This window comes from Pongo pygmaeus, chromosome 9 (assembly GCF_028885625.2).
Source record: "Pongo pygmaeus isolate AG05252 chromosome 9, NHGRI_mPonPyg2-v2.0_pri, whole genome shotgun sequence".
Taxonomy (NCBI): Eukaryota; Metazoa; Chordata; class Mammalia; order Primates; family Hominidae; genus Pongo; species Pongo pygmaeus.
Window position 1 is genome coordinate 76,911,574 of NC_072382.2, and position 17,470 is coordinate 76,929,043.

General features: G+C 38.6%; 1 protein-coding gene across 3 annotated transcripts in view; it reads left to right on the top strand.

Annotated features, from left to right (window-relative positions):
* The window catches only part of UVRAG (UV radiation resistance associated), a 330,142-nt gene that overhangs the window by 158,148 nt on the left and 154,524 nt on the right, over positions 1–17,470 (top strand). For all 3 annotated transcript variants that reach the window (XM_054439837.1, XM_063672095.1, XM_063672094.1), the window contains exon 8: positions 12,725–12,851. In XM_054439837.1, the coding sequence (XP_054295812.1) occupies positions 12,725–12,851 (127 nt within the window). The remainder of the gene's footprint in view (positions 1–12,724; positions 12,852–17,470) is intronic.

Genomic DNA, 17,470 nt, shown 5'->3' on the forward strand with positions numbered 1-17,470 from the left:
TTTTTAATGTGACTTAAAAAATAAACTTTCTTTTTCAAGGTAGTTTTAGATTCATAGAAAAATTAGGCAGAAAGGGCCAGGCGCGATGGCTCACGCTTGTAATCCCAGCACTTTGGGAGGCCGAGTTGGGCGGATCATGAGGTCAGGAGATCAAGACCATCTTGGCTAACATGGTGAAACCCTGTCTCTACTAAAAATACAAAAAAATTAGCCGGGCGTGGTGGCGGGCGCCTGTAGTCCCAGTTACTCGGGAGGCTGAGGCAGGAGAATGGCGTGAACCCGGGAGGCAGAGCTTGCAAGTGAGCTGAGATTGCGCCACTGCACTCCAGCCTGGGCGACAGAGCGAGACTCCATCTCAAAAAAAAAAAAAAAAAAAAAAAAATTAGGCAGAAAGTACAGAGTTCCCATATAACCCACCCCATCCCCAATTTCTTCTGTTAAAACATCTTGTACTCGTTTGGTACAATTGTTATATTGATTAATATTAATACATTATTATTAACTAAAGTACATAGTTTACATTAGGGTTTACTCTTTATGTTATACATTTCTGTGAGTTTTGACAAATGTATTATGTATCCATCATTACAGCATCAAACAGAATAGTTGCATTGCCCTAAAAATATCCTATCCTCCACGTGTTCATCCTTTTCTCCCTCCCCTGGCAACTGATCTTTTTACTGTCTATAATTTTACCTTTTCCACGATTTCATATAGTAGGAATCATACAGTATGTAGCTTTTTCAGACTGGCTTCTTTCATTTAGCAATATGCATTTACCATTTCTCTTTTGATGGGTTGATAGCTCATTTTGTTTCATCACTGAATAGTACTCCATTGTATATATACCACAGTTTATCTGTTGACCTATTGAAGTATATTTTGGTTGCTTCCAAGTTTTGGCAATTATGAGTAAAGTTGTTGTAGACATTTGTGTGTAGGTTTTTGTGTAAACGTAAGTTTTCAGTGTCCAGGTTAATACATAAGAGTATGATTGCTAGATTGTATAGTAAGCCTATTTTAGCTTTGTGAGAAACTGCCAGACTATCTGCCAAAGTGGCTGCACCATTTTGCATCCTCACCTTCAATGAATGACAGTTCGTGTTGTTCCATATCTTTGCCAGCATTTGGTGGTGTGAGAGTTTTGGATTTTATTCTAATGGGTATGTAGTCGTATCACATTGTTGTTTTAACTTGCAATGCCCTAATGACTTACGATGTTAAACATCTTTTCATATGCTTGCCATCTATATATCTTCTTTGATGAGATAGCTGTTCAGTTCTTTGTTGCATTTTTAAATTGGGTTGTTCATTTTCTTTTTTTTTTTTTGGAGATAGAGTCTCGCTCTTTCACTCAGGCTGGAGTGCAGTAGCGCGATCCTGGTTCACTGAAACCTCTACCTCCCAGGTTCAAGCGATTTTCCTCCCTCAGCCTCCCAAGTAGCTGGGATTACAAGTGTACACCACCATGCCCGGCTAGATGTTTTTTGTATTTTTGGTAAAGACGGGGTTTTGCCATGTTGGCCAGGCTGGTCTCGAACTCCTGACCTCAGGTAATCTGCCCACCTTGGCCTCCCAACGTGCTGGTATTACAGGCGTGAGCCACCGTGCCCAGCCAGGGTTGTTTGTTTTCTTAATGTTGAATTTTAAGAGCTCTTTGAGGCCAGGCCCAAGTGGTAGATCACACTTGGGTAGCATAGTGAGACCCTGTCTGTATTTTTTTTTTTTTTACGAGAGTTCTTTGTATATTTTGGATACCAGTTCTTTATCAGATATGTTTTTTTGCATAGTTTTTCTCCCAGTCTGTGGCTTGTCTTTACTCTTAACACAGTATCTTTTGCAGATTTTAAAGATTTCCAAGATACCAATTTCTTTTTTCATGGATCTTGCTTTTGGTGTTATGTCTAAAAAGTTATCTCCAAACCCAGAGTCTTCTGTATTTTCTCCTGTGTTATCTTCTAGAAGTATCATTTTTAATTTCATATTTAGATCTGTGATCTGGTTTGAGTTAATTTTTTGTGAAGGGTATAAGACCTGTATCTAGATTGATTACTCCCTCTTGCACTCACTCTGTTTCTTCCTTCTTTCCTTTCTTTTTTTGCATGTGGCGGTCCAGTGGTTTCATCATTTGGTGAAAAGACTGTCCTTTCTGCGTTGAGTTGTTTTTGTTTCTTTGTCAAATATTCTTTGACTATATTTGTTTGGGTATATTTCTAGGCTCTCTGTTCCATTTGATTGATCTATTTGTCTGTTCTTTTACCCATACCACCCTGTCTTGATTACTGTAGCTTATGGTAATTCTAGACATTGGCTACTGTCAGTCTTCCAACTTTGTTGTTCTCCTTCAATAATCTGTTGTGTATTCTGGGTCTTTTGCCTTTATATAAACTTCAGAATCAGTTTTGATATTAACAAAATAATCTGATGGATAATTGGGTAATTCGATTCCACTTGTTCATTGCTGTTACACAGGAAGACATCTAACTTTTTATATGTATTAATTCTATATTCTGCAATCTTGCTATAATTGCTTTTTCCAGGAGGGTGTTTTTTTGTTTTGTTTTTCAATTCTTTTGGATTTTCTATATGGAGACAATAATATTATCTGCAGCCAAAGACAGTTTTATTTCTTCTTTCCCAACATGTGTAGCTTTTCTTTCTTTTTCTTGTCTTATTTCATTAGCTAGGACTTCAAGTATAACTATGGTGAATAGGAGCAAAAGGGGATATCCTTGTCATGTTCTCAAACTTAGGGGATAAGCATCTAGTTTCTTACTATTAAGTATGATGTCAGCTGTAGGTTAGTTGGTAGATGTTCTTTACCAGTTAAGGAGGTTCCCCTCTTTTCCTAGTTAGCTGAAAGTTTTTATCATGAATCATCGTTGGATTTTGTCACATGCTTTTTCTGCATCTATCAATATGTATGATCATATCATTTTTTCTTCCTTAGCCTGTTGATGTGATGAATTACATTAATTGCTCTTTGAATGTTGAACCAACCTTGCCTACCCGGGATAAATTACATGTTGCCATGTTGTGTAATTATTCTTATACATTGTTGGATTTGATTTGCTAATATTTTATAGTGTCTTTTTCTGGTTTTTGTGTTAGGGTGATGCTGGCTTCATAGAATGAGTTAGCAAGTGTTCATCAACTTCTAATTTCTGGAAGAGATTCTGAAGAACTGGTATTGTTTCTTTTTTTTTTTATACTTTAAGTTCTAGGGTACATGTGCACAATGTGCAGGTTTGTTACATATGAGTACATGTGCCATGTTGGTGTGCTGCACCCATTAACTCGTCATTTACATTAGGTATATCTCCTAATGCTATCCCTCTTCCATCCCCCCACCCCACGACAGGCCCCGGTGTGTGGTGTTCCCCACCCTATGTCCAAGTGTTCTCATTGTTCAATTCCCGCCTATGAGTGAGAACATGAGGTGTTTGGTTTTCTGTCCTTACGATAGTTTGCTCAGAATGATGGTTTCCAGCTTCATCCATGTCACTGCAAAGGACATGAACTCATCCTTTTTTATGGCTGCATAATATTCCGTGGTGTATATGTGCCACATTTTCTTAATCCAGTCTATCATTGATGGACATTTGGGTTGGTTCCAAGTCTTTCCTATTGTGAATAGTGCCGCAATAAACATACGTGTGCATGTATCTTTATAGCAGCATGGTTATAATCCTTTGGGTATATACCCATTAATGGGATGGCTGGGTCAAATGGTATTTCTAGTTCTAGATCCTTGAGGAATTGCCACCTGTCTTCCACAATGGTTGAACTGGTTTACAGTCCCACCAACAGTGTAAAAGGTTTCCTATTTCTCCACATCCTCTCCAGCACCTGTTGTTTCCTGACTTTTTAATGATCGCCATTCTAACTAGTGTGAGATGGTATCTCATTGTGGTTTTCATTTGCATTTCTCTGATGGCCAGTGATGATGAGTATTTTTTCATGTGTCTGTTGGCTGCATAAATGTCTTCTTTTGAGAAGTGTCTGTTCATATCCTTCGCCCACTTTTTGATAGGGTTGTTTGATTTTTTCTTGTAAATTTGTTTGAGCTCTTTGTAGATTCTGGATATTAGCCCTTTGTCAGATGAGTAGATTGCAAAAATTTTCTCCCATTCTGTAGGTTGCCTGTTCACTCTGATGGTCGTTTCTTTTGCTGTGTATAAGCTCTTTAGTTTAATTAGATCCCATTTCTCAATTTTGGCTTTTGTTGCTGTTGCTTTTGGTGTTTTAGACATGAAGTTCTTGCCCATGCCTATGTCCTGAATGGTATTGCCTAAGTTTTCTTCTAGGGGTTTTTATGGTTTTAGGTCTGACATTTAAGTCTTTAATCCATCTTGAATTAATTTTTGTATAAGGTGTAAGGAAGGGATCCAGTTTCAGCTTTTGACATATGGCTAGCCAGTTTTCCCAGCACCATTTATTAAATAGGGAATCCTTTCCCCATTTCTTGTTTTTGTCAGGTTTGTCAAAGATCAGATGGTTGTAGATGTGTGGTATTATTTCTGAGGGCTCTGTTCTGTTCCATTGGCCTATATCTCTGTTTTGGTACCAGTACCATGCTGTTTTGGTTACTGTAGCCTTGTAGTATAGTTTGAAGTCAGGTATTGTGATGCCTCCAGTTTTGTTCTTTTGGCTTAGGAGTGTCTTGGCAATGTAGGCTCTTTTTTGGTTCCATATGAACTTTAAAGTAGTTTTTTCCAATTCTATGAAGAAAGTCATTGGTAGCTTGATGGAGATGGCATTGAATCTATAAATTACCTTGGGCAGTATGGCCATTTTCACGATATTGATTCTTCCTACCCATGAGCATGGAATGTTCTTCCATTTGTTTGTGTCCTCTTTTATTTTGTTGAGCAGTGGTTTGTAATTCTCCCTAAAGAGGTCCTTCACATCCCTTGTAAGTTGGATTCCTAGGTATTTTATTCTCTTTGAAGCAGTTGTGAACGGCAGTTCACTCATGATTTGGCTCTCTGTTTGTCTGTTATTGGTGTATAGGAATGCTTGTGATTTTTGCACATTGATTTTGTATTCTGAGACTTTGCTGAAGTTGCTTATCAGCTTAAGGAGATTTTGGGCTGAGACGATGGGGTTTTCTAAATATGCAATCATGTCATCTGCAAACAGGGACAATTTGACTTCCTCTTCTCCTAATTGAATACCCTTTGTTTCTTTCTCCTGCCTGATTGCCCTGGCCAGAACTTCTAACACTATGTTGAATAGGAGTGGTGAGAGAGGGCATCCCTGTCTTGTGCCAGTTTTCAAAGGGAATGGTTCCAGTTTTTGTCCATTCAGTATGATATTGGCTGTGGGTTTGTTATAAATAGCTCTTATTATTTTGAGATATGTCCCATCAATACCTAATTTATTGAGAGTTTTTAGCATGAAGCGCTGTTGAATTTTGTCAAAGGCCTTGTCTGCATCTATTGAGATAATCATGTGGTTTTTCTCTTTGGTTCTTTTTATATGCTGGATTACGTTTATTGATTTGCGTGTGTTGAACCAGCCTTGCATCCTAGGGATGAAGCCCACTTGATCATGGTGGATAAGCTCTTTGATGTGCTGCTGGATTCAGTTTGCCAGTGTTTTATTGAGGATTTTTACATCAATGTTCATCAGGGATATTGGTCTAAAATTCTCTTTTTTTGTTGTGTCTCTGCCAGGCTTTGGTATCAGGATGATGCTGGCCTGATAAAATGAGTTAGGGAGGATTCCCTCTTTTTCTATTGTTTGGAATAGTTTCAGAAGGAATGGTACCAGCTCCTCTTTGTACCTCTGGTAGAATTCGGGTGTGAATCCTTCTGGGCCTGGACTTTTTTTGGTTGGTAGGCTCTTAATTATTGCCTCAATTTCAGAGCCTGTTATTGCTCTATTCAGCGATTCAGCTTCTTCCTGGTTTTATCTTGGGATGGTGTATGTGTCCAGGAATGTATCTATTTCTTCTAGATTTTCTAGTTTATTTGCGTAGAGGTATTTGCAGTATTCTCTGATGGTAGTTTGTATCTCTGTGGGATTGGTGGTGATATCCCCTTTATCATTTTTTATTGCGTCTATTTGATTCTTCCCTCTTTTCTTCTTTATTAGTCTTGCTAGCGGTCTATCAATTTTGTTGATTTTTTCAAAAAAACAGCTCCTGGATTCATTGAGTTTTTTGAAGGTTTTTTTGTGTCTCTATTTCCTTCAGTTCTGCTCTGATCTTAGTTATTTCTTGCCTTCTGCTAGCTTTTGAATGTGTTTGCTTTTGCTTCTCCAGTTCTTTTAATTGTGATGTTAGGGTGTCAATTTTAGATCTTTCCTGCTTTCTCTTGTGGGCATTTAGTGCTATAAATTCCCCTCTAAACACTGCTTTAAATGTGTCCCAGAGATTCTGGTATGTTGTGTCTTTGTTCTCATTGGTTTCAAAGAACATCTTTATTTCTGCCTTCATTTCGTTATGTACCCAGTAGTCATTCAGGAGCAGGTTGTTCAGTTTCCATGTAGTTGAGCGGTTTCGAGTGAGTTTCTTAATCCTGAGTTCTAGTTTGATTGCACTGTGGTCTGAGAGACAGTTAGTTATAATTTCTGTTCTTTTACATTTGCCGAGGAGTGCTTTACTTCCAACTATGTGGTCAATTTTTGAGTAAGTGTGATGTGGTGCTGAGAAGACTGTATATTCTGTTGATTTGGGGTGGAGAGTTCTGTAGATGTCTATTGGGTCAGCTTGGTGCAAAGCTGAGTTCAATTCCTGGGTATCCTTGTTAACTTTCTGTCTCATGGGTCTGTCTAATGTTGACAGTGGGCTGTTAAAGTCTCCCATTATTATTGTGTGGGACTCAGGTCTCTTTGTAGGTCTCTAAGGACTTGCTTTATGAATCTGGGTGCTCCTGTATTGGGTGCATATATATTTAGGATAGTTAGCTCTTCTAATTGAATTGATCCCTTTACCATTATGTAATGGCCTTCTTTGTCTCTTCTGATCTTTGTTGGTTTAAAGTCTGTTTTATCAGAGACTAGGATTGCAACCCCTGCTTTTTTGTGTTTTCCATTTGCTTGGTAGATGTTCCTCCCTCCCTTTCTTTTGAGCCTATGTGTGTCTCTGCACGTGAGATGGGTTTCCTGAATACAGCACACTTATGGGTCTTGACTCTATCCTATTTGCCAGTCTGGGTCTTTTAATTGGAGCATTTAGCCCATTTATATTTAAGGTTAATATTGTTATGTGTGAATTTGATCCTGTCATTATGATGTTAGCTGGTTATTTTGCTCATTAGTTAGTGCAGTTTCTTCCTAGCCTCGATGATCTTTACAATTTGGCATGTTTTTGCAGTGGCTGGTACCGGTTGTTCTTTCCATGTTTAGTGCTTCCTTCAGGAGCTCTTGTAGGGCAGGCCTGGTGGTGACAACATCTCTCAGCATTTGCTTCTCTGTAAAGGATTTTACTTCTCGTTCACTTATGTAGCTTAGTTTGGCAGGATATGAAATTCTGGGTTGAAAATTCTTTTCTTTCAGAATGTTGAATATTGCCCCCACTCTTTTGTGGCTTGTAGAGTTTCTGCCGAGAGATCCGCTTTTAGTCTGATGGGCTTCCCTTTGTGGGTAACCCGACCTTTCTCTCTGGCTGCCCTTAACATTTTTTCCTTCATTTCAACTTTGGTGAATCTGACAATTATGTGTCTTGGAGTTGCTCTTCTCAAGGAGTATCTTTGTGGTGTTCTCTGTATTTCCTGAATTCGAATGCTAGCCTGCCTTGCTAGGTTAGGGAAGTTCTCCTGGATAATATCCTGCAGAGTGTTTTGCAACTTGGTTCCATTCTCCCTATCACTTTCAGGTACACCAATCAGATGTAGATTTGGTCTTTTCACATAGTCCCATATTTGTTGGAGGCTTTGTTCATTTCTTTTTACTCTTTTTTCTCTAAACTTCTCTTCTCGCTTCATTTCATTCATTTGATCTTCAATCACTGATACCCTTTCTTCCAGTTGATCGAATCGGCTGCTGAAGCTTGTGCATGCATCACGTAGTTCTCGTGTCATGGTTTACAGTTCCATCAGGTCATTTAAGGTCTTCTCTACGCTGTTTATTCTAGTTAGCCATTCGTCCAATCTTTTTTCAAAGTTTTTAGCTTCTTTGCGATGGGTTCGAACATCCACCTTTAGCTTGGAGAAGTTTGCTATTACCGATCTTCTGAATCCTTCTTCTCTCTACTCGTCAAAGTCTTTCTCCATCTAGCTTTGTTCAGTTGCTGGCAAGGAGCTGCATTCCTTTGGAGGAGAAGAGGTGCTCTGATTTTTAGAATTTTCAGCTTTTATGCTCTGGTTTCTCCCCATCTTTGTGGTTTTATCTACCTTTGGTCTTCGATGATGGTGACGTACAGATGGGGTTTTGGTGTGGATATCCTTTCTGTTTGTTAGTTTTCCTTCTAACAGTCAGGACCCTCAGCTGCAGGTCTGTTGGAGTTTGCTGGAGGTCCACTCCAGGCCCTGTTTGCCTGGGTATCACCAGTGGAGGCTGCAGAACTGCAAATATTGCAGAACAGCAAATGTTGCTGCCTGATCGTTCCTCTGGAAGCTTCGTGTCAGAGGGGCATCCGGCCATATGAGGTGTCAGTCAGCCCCTGCTGGGAGGTGCCTCCCAGTTAGGCTACTTGGGGGTCAGGGACCCACTTGAGGAGGCAGTCTGTCCGTTCCCAGATCTCAAACTCCATGCTGGGAGAACCACTACTCTCTTCAAAGCTGTCAGACAGAGATGTTTAAGTCTGCAGAATTTTCTGCTGCCTTTTGTTCAGCTATGCCCTGCCCCCAGAGGTGGAGTCTACAGAGGCAGGCAGGCAGGCCTCCTCGAGCTGCGGTGGGCTCCACCCAGTTCGAGCTTCTGGGCCGCTTTGTTTACCTGCTCAAGCCTCAGCAATGGCAGGCGCCCCTCCCCCAGCTTCGCTGCCACCTTGCAGTTTGATCTCAGACTGCTGTGCTAGCAGTGAGCAAGGCTCCGTGGGCGTGGGACCCCCTGAGCCAGGAGCGGGATATAATCTCCTGGTGTGCCGTTTGCTAAGACCTTTGGAAAAGCACACTACTAGGGTGGGAGTGACCTGATTTTCCAGGTGCGATTTTCCAGGTGCCGTCTGTCATGGCTTACCTTGGCTAGGAAAGGGAGTTCCCCGACCCCTTGTGCTTCTCTGGTGAGGCGATGCCTCGCCCTGCTTTGGCTCACGGTCCATGGGCTGCACCCACTCTCCTGCACCCACTGTCCTACAAGCCCCAGTGAGATGAACCCGGCACCTCAGTTGGAAATGCAGAAATCATCCATCTTCTGCGTCCCTCACGCTGGGAGCTGTAGACTGCAGCTGTTCCTATTCGGCCATCTTGGAACCTCCCTGCCTCTTTTTTCCGGTATTGTTTCTTACTTAAACATTTAGTAGAATTCCCTGTGAAACCAACTAGACCTTTTTTTTTTTCCCCCGTTTCGGAAGGTTAGTAATTGTTCATTTAATTTCTCTCTGTGTCTGTTTTTTGTTTGTTTGTTTTTGAGACAGGGTCTTGCTCTGTTGCCCAGACTGAGTATAGTGGCAGGATCATGGCTCACTCTAGCCTTGAACTCCTGATCTCAAGTGATCCTTTCACCTCAGCCTCCTGAGTAGCTGGGACTATAGGTGCATGCCACCGCATCCAGCCAATTTTGTTATTTTTTATTTTTATGGATGGGGTTTCACTGTATTGCCCAGGCTGGTCTCCAACTTCTGGGCTCAAGCAGTCCTCCCACCTGGGCTTCCTAAAGTGCTGAGATTACAGCCATGTGCCAATGTCCAGCCTAATTTCTTTATTATCTCTTTCTCCTACTGTGAGTTTTGGTAGATTGTCTTTCAAAGAATTGGTTTATATTATCTAAGTTACCAAACTTCTGGGCATAGGGTTGTTTATAGTGTTTTTTTATTCTTCTGATGTTTGTGAGATCAATTGTGATAACCTCTCTTTCTTCATATTAGTAAATTTTGCCTTTTCTCTTTTTTCCTTGAAGAGTCTGGCTAGAATTTTTTTTTTTTTTTTTTGAGATGGAGTTTCACTCTCGTTGCCCAGACTGGAGTGTAATGGTGTGACCTCGACTAACTGCAGCCTCCACCTCCCAGGTTCAAGCAATTCTCCTGCCTCAGCCTCTCAAGTAGCTGGGATTACAGGTGCCTGCCACCATGCCCAGCTAATTTCATATTTTTAGTAGAGATGAGGTTTTGCCATGTTGACCAGGCTGGTCTCAAACTCCTGACCTCAGGTGATCCACCTGCCTCAGTCTCCCAAAGTGCTGGAATTACAGACCTGGCCCTGGCTAGAGTTTTATCAATTTTATTTACCTTTTCAAAGAACCAGTTGTTGGTTTCATTGATTTTTCTGTATTGGATTTATTCTATTTGGATTTAACTGGCTTCTTGAATATGCAGATTTCTTTCTTCTGCCTAATTTGGTAAGTTTTTAAATTTAAAATTTTTAGACAGAGTCTTGCTCTGTCGCCCAGGCTGGAGTGTAGTGGCATGATCTTGGCTCACTGCAACCTCCACCTCCCAGGTTCAAGCGATTTTTCCACCTCAGCCTCCCGAATAGCTGGGATTACAGGTGCCCACTACCGTGCCTGGCTAATTTTTGTATTTTTAGTAGAGACGGGGTTTCACTGTGTTGGCCAGGCTGGTCTCAATCTCCTGACCCCAAGTGATCTGCCCACCTCAGCCTCCCAAAATGCTGGGATTACAGGTGTGAGCCACTGTGTCTGTCCCTAATTTGGCAAGTTTTTAGCCATTATTTCTTTTTTTTTTTTTTTTTTTTTTTGTGACAGGGTCTTGCTGTGATACTTAGGCTGAAGTACAATGGCATCATCATAGCTTACCGCAGCCTCAAACTCCTAGGCTTGAATGATCCTCCTGCCTCAGCCACTGAGTTGTTGGGATTACAGGCATGAGCCATCTTGCCTGGCTCCATTATTTTTTCAAATACTTTTTCAGTCCTTCTCTGTTTCTCTTTTCTTTCTAGTATTCTGATGACACAAAAGTTAGCTCTTTTGGTATAGTTACACAGGTCCCTGATGTTTTGTTCATTTTTCTTCAAGGCTATTTTCTCTCTTGCTAAAATTGGTAGTTTCAGTATTCTGTTCACAGACTTTTCCTTGCTTCCTCTGTGCTGCCATTGAGCCCATTCACTGAGTTTTTGTTATTTTTTGTTCTGAAATTTCCATTTGGTTCTTTATATCTTCTGTTTCCTTGCTGAGACTTTCTAGTTTTTTTTTTTTTCCTACTTTTTCATTTGTTTCAAGCATGTTCTTAATTGCTATTGAAGCATTTTTATGTTGGCTACTTTTAGGTCTTTATCTGAAAATTGTAACACGTCTGTCATGTCAGTATTGGCATCTGTTGTTTGTCCTTTTTCATTTTGTTTGGCATTTTCCTGGTTCTTGGTGTGGTGAGTGGTTTTTGATTGAAAGTTGGACATTTTGGGCATTATGTTTTAAGTCTCTGGATCTTATTTAAGCCCTCTGTTTTAGCTGGCTTCCTCTGAGACCTCTCTGGTAGGGGAAAGAAGAGGTGCCATTTCATTACTGCCAGATGAGTATAGAAGTCCAGATTCCCTATGCAGCTTCCATTGGCTAAGTGGCAAGGGAGAAAGCTCCCCTTGCCTTAATACTGGCTAGGAGTGGCTCCCCACTCGGCCTCCACTGATAAATTCTTAGCTGGGAGGAGGAGGAATGCCTTGTTACTTCTCCCCACATATCTTCCACTGGTATCACAGAAAGGAGGGTGGCCTCATTAGCCACCCTAATGAAATTCGGGTGAAAGTGACTCTCAACTAGGCCTTCTCTAATACCACCACATTGGGGATGGGAGAGGGTTATCTCATTACAGACAGGTGGGTGGTAAAAGTCCAGGATCCCCATGTAGTGTCAGTAGTTACCACATGGGACTCGTTTGCTTACTGCCTAGCAGGGATGAAAACCTCAGGCCTCTGCTTGGCCTTCTTTGAAACAGGCAGGGGGGTTAGAGCACCTTGGTTTGGTTTGGCAAATGTGGAAATCTACTTTTTGTTTCTATGGATTTGCCTATTCTGGACATTTCATATAAATGGAGCCGTATAGTGTTTGGCCTTTTAAAACTGGATTCTTTAACTTAGCATAATGTTTTTAAGGTTCATCCATGTTGTAGCATTTGTCATTACTTAATTTCTTTTTATTACAAAATATTTGATTGTATGGATAGGCCACATTTTATTTATCCTTTCATCAGTTGGTGGACATTTGGGTTTTTTATGTTGTTCGACTATTATGAGTAATGCTGCTATGAACATTTGTGTTCAGGTTTTTATGTGGACATGTGTTCAGTTCTCTTGGTATATACCTAGAAGTGGAATTTCTGGGTCTTCTGGTACCTCTGTATTTAATTTTTTGAGAACTTATTTGTTATCAAGTTTTAAAAATCTTATTGTATTGTATTGTGGTATCAGGGAAGGTACCTGAGATATTTTGTGTAGTGTCTGTTGGGTCCCCAGACTTAAGATTTACTTTTACTCTTATTCTTTGCTTATTTCTATATGATTTTCATTAAAAGGATGGTGCTGATAATTAAGTTACTCAAGAGTTCCATAAGTTTGATGAGTATTAAAATGTTTTAAGCCATTATTTATTTTTAAACATTGTGAGTGTATAATTATTCATAGTCATGACATTTATATTCATAAATATACCTGTGGTTTCATTTATTTAGAAAAAAAAAAGTGAATGCCTGCAGTTAAAAATTTTGGTGCTTCAAAATGAACTGGAACGGCAGAAGAAAGCTTTGGGACAGGAGGTGGCATTACTGCATAAGCAACAAATTGCATTACAAGACAAAGGTGAGTGGAAATACCATACAAACAGCCTAACCTCCACATCAGTGGTTCTCCTTTCTTCTTCTTCACAAGCTCAAATAGTCATTTTTTGTGTAAATACAGTCACACATCACTTAATGACAGGGATATATTCTGGAAATGCATCCTTTGGTGATTTCCTTGCTGAGCTGCCATCATAGAGTATGCTTACACAAGCCCAGATGGTATAAACTACTACACACCTAGGCTATATGGTATAGCCTCTGGCTCTTAGGCTATAAATTTGTACAGCATGTTACCATACTGAATACTGTAGGCAACTATAACACAATGGTGAGTATTTATGTATCTAAATATATCTAAGCATAGAATAAAAATACTATACTATAATCTGTGGGGCCGCCATCTTGTATGTGGTTTGTTGTTGATTAAAACATCATTATGCAGTGCATGATTGTATGGTGATAGAATTTTCTCAAATTTTTAAAATATTTTTGCAAGTATTTTGAAGTTAGTCCATACAGACAAGTGTACAGATCTGTATTCAAATGGTCCTAGACTTACAATGGTTCGATTCAATGATGATTTAACTTATGATTTTTCAATTTGACAATATGCAAAAGTTATGTGCATTTGGTAGAAACCATACTATGAATTTTGAATTTTGATCTTTTTCCAGGCTAGCAATATGTGGTATGATAGTTTCTTGCTATGCTAGGCAGTGACAGTGAGCTGCAGCTCTCAGTCAGCCACATGATCATGAGGGTGAACAACCGGTACTCTATAATGTACTCTGTTGCTAGTGTTTTTTGGATATTGTGTTTTATGTTTTCACATCCCATCAAGTCTACAAAGTGCTCATCTGTGTACGGTATTCAATGCCGTGTTGTAAAATAAGGTTTGTGTTGATGGTTTTGCCCAACTGTAAGCTAATGTAAGTGTTCTCACACCTTAAAAGTAGGCTTGGCTAAGGTTTCACGATCAGTGGGTTAGGTGTATTAAATACATTTTCAACTTACGATATTTTCAGCTTACAATGGGTTTATCAGGATGTAACCCCATGGTAAGTTATGGAGAAGTTGTGTCCATAGAGCTTGAATTTTCACAAAGCAAACACACCCATGTGAGCAGAATCTAAATCAAGAAACAGGACCCCAAAGCCTCCTCATGCTTCATTCCATTTACCACATCTCCAGCCAGACTAGCCACTGCCAAGACTCAAACCAGATTGGTTTTGCCTAATTTTGAACTTTATAGAAATAGAACCATATATGTACATGTGGTGGCTCTTTTCAACATCATGTTTGTAGAGTCATTCTTACCTTCATGTGGTGGCAGTTTGTTCATGTTTAATGCCAAATAGTATTCCATTATATGAGTGTGAATGTGTTTATCTACTCTTGCTGTTGGTTTCAGTAATTTTCATTTTGGGAACATTAGAGTTAATGCTTCCATGAACCTTCTAGGTTTCTGAGTGAAGAACCTTCATATGTTTCTTAATAAAGATTTTTAGGTATTTCAGTTGAGTAGAAACTGAGGAGTAGAATTACAGTCAAGAGAATGTGCGTATCTTCAGCTCTAGTAGATTGTGTCCAATGGTTTTCCAATATGATTGTGCCAGTTTACCTCCCCTCTGTCCAGTGTTGCTCCTTCCTGCATCCTTGTCAGGAATTTCTTTTCTTTTCTTTTTTTTTTTTTTTTGTATATTTTGTATTTATCGCATTTGGTGATTTGTATTTTTCGTTTTAGCCTTTCTGTTGGATATGTTGTAATATCCTCTTGCAGTTTTAATTTTTATTTTCCCGAAGACTAATGAAGTTAGTCTTTCATATGTTATAAATTTTATAAACATTTAATATGCTTCTTGCTGACTGAGATACACTCTTTTGTGATATATCTGTTTGAATCTTTTGCCCATTAAAAAAAAAATTTGGTTTGACTGTTTTTTTTTGTAAGATTTCTTTATATATTATGGATATGGGTTCTTTTTTTGGCATATGCTTAAAAATATATTCTCTCATTCTGTGGCTTGCGCGTTCACTCTTTAATGATACCTTTAAATGAACACAAGTTCCGTTTTATCAGTCTTTCATAGATGAGGCTTTTTGTGACTATTTGGAGAAATATTTATCTATTTTCAGATTTTATAGTTATTTTTCGATGTGTTCTTTAAAATACTTTACTATTTTACTTCTTACATTTATATCTGTAATTCATCTGGAATTACTTTTTGTATGTGATGTAAGGTAGGAGTCGAGATTATTTTTTTCGTATTGATAGTCATTTGACCCAGCACCATTCACTGAAGATCATCCTTTCTCCATTGCATTGCAGTTTTGCTTTTCTCATAAATCAGATGACCATATGCTTGTAAGTCTGTTAAGAACCCTCTGTTCTGTTCTGTTGATCTATTTTTCTGTTCCTTTGCCATTATCTTGCTGTTTTAATTTTTTTCATGTTATAATAGGTGTTGATATCTATTAAAGTTCTTCAGCTTAATTGTTTTTCTTCAAGATTACCTCGGTTATTTTTGCCCTATGTCATTTTCATGTGAATTTCTACATAGAAAAGAAAACCTTGCTAGGATATTTTTTCTTAATTGTCATACATCATTGCTGGGATTTGCTAGGATTTTGATGGAACTGCATTGAATATATTTATCAAATGTAATTGGGGATAATAGACATCTTTACAATATTGAGGCTTCCATCCCAAGAAAATGATATATGCCTTTGTTTATTAGATCTTCTTTACAAATCATTATCGAAATAAGATAGTGTATGGGTCTTTCCCATGATTCATTGAATTTATTTCTATTTTTTGATGTCTTATGATACTATTGTACATATCTTTAAATCTTATTTTTACTAATTTCTGGTATATAGATGTACAATTAATTGGTTTTTTTAAAGTGGTATTAGTATTTATTATGTTTAAAGAAAAATTCACCGGAAGCCTTATAGACAGATTAGTAATTGTTAATGTTACAGTTACAGCCCTGCAGCTGCAGTCTTGCTGTGGTTATTTATTTACATTCTAATTTAGTTGCATTATAATTAAATTTCATTACACTAAAATTAGTAATGATTTTAATTATTTGTTACAAATATAAAAAATTGCAGAAAATTTAAAAATCAGATTATTGAGATATAATTCCCATACCATATAATTTGCCATAGAAAGTGTGCAATTCAGTTTTTCTTAGTTTATTCACAGAGTTGTGCAGTGATCACCACAATCTGATTGTCTTACCTAAAAGAAAATTCATGTGCTTTAGCAGTTATTCCACACTTCCCCTCCCCCAGTTCTAAGTAACCACCAGCCTACCTTCTGTCTCTAGATTTGCCTTTTCTGGACATTCTTTTATAAACAGAATCATGCAATATTGTGGTCTTTTATGACCAACTTCATTTGTTTAGCATAATATTTGTAAGGTTCATCCACACTGTATCATGCATCACTAATTCATTTTTACTCCTGAATAATACATTCAGTTATATGGATATGTCACATTTTAAAAATCCACTCATCAGTTGTTGGACATTTGGGTTGTTTCCGCTTTTTGTCTATCACAGATAAAGCTGCTTATGAGCATTCATATACAACTTTTTGTAGGGATGTTTGTTTTCATTCCTGTTACGTACACCTGGAAGTGGAATTGCTGGGTCATATGAGAACTCTATTTTTAACTTTTTGAATGACTGCCAACCATTTTCCACAACAGCTGTTTTACATTCCTACCAACAATATATGAGGGTTCCAATCTCCCCATTTTCTCACCAATATCTGTTATTATCTCTCCTTTTAATTATAGCCATCCTACTGAATATAGCATTGTTTCTCATTGTAGTTTTGATTCAAATTTACCTAATGACTTACATGCTTCTTACACCAGATTTTTGTATGTTAATTTTATATCCAAGGAACTTATTAATTAGTTCTAATAATTGTTAGATTGTTTTGAATTTTCTGTGTGTACAGTCATCTCACCTGCAAATGATTGGCATTTTTATTTCTCATTTCCTAATATGTATGCCTTTAAAACTTTTTTCTTACCTGATTGTGTTGTCTGAGACATCCAGTACAATATTAAATAGAAGTAGTATCAGTGGATATCCTTTTCTCATTTCCAGTCTCAGTGAAAGCCTTTAATATTTCATAGAGGGTTTAATAAAACATAGAGGGTTTACTATAAGCATTTTTGTAGTTCTTATTTTGTGGTTTACCCTTTTGCATCCTTTACCCATTTTGTCATTTTTGCATTAACTGTTTTTTGGTTTTTTTTTTGAGATGGAGTTTTGCTCGTCTCCCAGACTGGAGTAAAATGGTGTGGTCTCGGCTCACTGCACCCCTCTGCCTGCTGGGTTCAAGCGATTATCCTGTCTCAGCCTCCCAAGTAGCTGGGATTACAGGCACCTGCCACCATGCCTGGCTAATTTTTGTAATTTTAGTAGAGATGGGGTTTTGCCATGTTGGCCAGGCTGGTCTCAAACTCCTGACCTCAGGTGATCTGCCCACCTTGGCCTCCCAAAGTGCTGCGATTACAGGCATGAGCCACCAGCCCGGCCGCATTAACTGTTCTTTTAATGAATTGACAAGAGCTCAATATGTGAATTTTCATTTCTTTGCTTTTTTTATTTTCT